The sequence below is a fragment of the Sinocyclocheilus anshuiensis genome, unplaced genomic scaffold, assembly GCF_001515605.1.
Source record: "Sinocyclocheilus anshuiensis isolate Anshui unplaced genomic scaffold, SAMN03320099.WGS_v1.1 scaffold1145, whole genome shotgun sequence".
Classification (NCBI taxonomy): Eukaryota; Metazoa; Chordata; class Actinopteri; order Cypriniformes; family Cyprinidae; genus Sinocyclocheilus; species Sinocyclocheilus anshuiensis.
The window spans coordinates 347,504-349,520 of record NW_015557118.1 but is presented as its reverse complement, the minus strand read 5'-3'; the positions used below and the strand labels follow the sequence as shown (position 1 = coordinate 349,520).

At 35.1% G+C, this 2,017-nt stretch overlaps 1 protein-coding gene across 1 annotated transcript in view; it reads right to left on the bottom strand.

The window, feature by feature from the left end:
• Positions 1–1,528, bottom strand: part of LOC107677778 (protein FAM117B-like) — an 18,893-nt gene extending 17,365 nt beyond the window's left edge. Inside the window, exon 1 of the mRNA XM_016472800.1 lies at positions 1,406–1,528. Within this exon, the coding sequence (XP_016328286.1) occupies positions 1,406–1,528 (123 nt within the window). The remainder of the gene's footprint in view (positions 1–1,405) is intronic.
• Between the last annotated feature and the right edge of the window lie 489 nt (positions 1,529–2,017).

Genomic DNA, 2,017 nt, shown 5'->3' with positions numbered 1-2,017 from the left:
TATAAAACAGTTGCTCCTGGCAACAGGGATAGCTAGTATGTTTGCTTAGCATAGCACCAAACATGACAATTTATGAGACTAATATCATGTTTTGCTCCAAAATCACTATATAACATCAGTTATGTTTGAAACAATTAGCTTGGTTCCATGTTGCTTTTTATCACAGTGAGGCATAAAATATTTTATAAAATTCTATACTGTAATACAAGCTATGTCAGTTAGCTTTGCATTGCAATTGTGTGTATTGTCTTCCATGTTTCATCAGTCAAAGCATCTCTATCTGCAGGTTATTAAGCTGTAGTGATATCTGATGCATTTTGTCCATATAAGGTATTTTCTGGAATATGATAAGTTTAATACTTCTATGAGTCTCACTTGTGAAACAGGCATTATAGTACATGAGAGTGTTTAATGCTCCATAATGCTCACATGGCCTCATTTTGGGTAAAAACAGAAAAATAATAGTAAATTACTCTGTAACGCAGTAACTTGAGTAGTTTTTCAGCAAACTACTTTTTTACTCTTACTTGAGTCATATTATTTTTCAGTACTTTTACTTGTACTCAAGTAAATTATTCCTTAAGTAGCAATACTGTTACTTAAGTACAATTTCTTAGTACTCTTTCCACCACTACGAGTCGCATGGGTGCTTTTAGGAAGCGTAAGCAATGTAGGCCTACTGGAAAAAAAGTTACGATTTTTTTTGCGATGAAGAGAAAAAAAGCATCTGCTAAATTAATAAATGTAAATAATGTACACTACACCACACATACATTTGGGTTAGTACTTTTTTTTAAAGAAATTAATAATTTAATCAGCAATGGTACATTAAATTGATCAAAAGTGAAGACATTTTCAATGTTACACAGTATTTCTATTTCAAATAAATACAGTTCCTTTGGACCTTCTCTTCAAAGAATCCTGAAAACTGTTTTCATCATTAATAATGAGAAATGCATCTTGAGCAGCAAATCAGCATATTAGAATGATTTCTGAAGGATCATGTGACACTGAAGACTGGAGTAATGATGCTGAAAATTCATTTTTCCTATTACAGGAATAAATTATATTTAAAAATATATTAAAATATAAAAGAGTTCATTTAATTTATAATAATATTTCACAATATTTCAGTTTTCCTGTAATTTTGATCAATAAATGCAGCCTTGGTGAGCATAAGACTTCAAAAACACTTGGTATATACAAAGGTATATACATATACACTATTAAATTTGGCCAAACAAACAAAAAAAACTGATGGTTGGTGATTCACTGCTATAGAGGTAAAAACTAAAGCAAGAGACTCAAAAACAACAGTGTTCCTGTTGGTAACCATCACCACACCACCCCAAGTAACCTTCTCCACCGGGTCTTCTGGGTTCAGAGCGAATGAGAAAGAGCTCACCTGTGACTGGCTGAAAGCAGCATGGTTGCCATTGAAGGGAGATTTGCGTTCCTTGTCGCGATGGTGACGGCTGCTGTGTTTACTGCGCTGGAGCTGCTGCCTCAGTTTCACAATCTGAAACATGGAGAGAGAGAGAGAGAGAGAGATTGTCAGGACAGACATTATTTTCAAATCTCTTGATTAAATAAAAGCCAGCATATAATTAAACTACATTGAGGGTGATACCATCAGGGTTTATTGTTAATTGTACTGTATGTTATGTCTTATTAAACTCTAGCCCTGAGTGAGTCAGAGCCCCAGGTCAGATGGTATTGTTGATTGTCTCATGGCACTACATTCCGCACTGCATTCAAGTAATTTGTTACATACACAAATAAACACCCAAACCCTCTCTCCACCCCAAACACATGCTTTCAAAAACACTTATGATCAATTACATTAGTACTCTTTCCTTTATAAACATCCGTCTGTTAAACAAAAAACAGATACACCCTCCCGCTCACTCTCTCTTTACCCCAGCCTAGGGAAGAGAAAGGCAATACATGTACAGATGGGATCGGATGTCGAGTTTAAGTCCAGCCTCAAGTCAGTAAATAGTGGCTATGAGCGAAG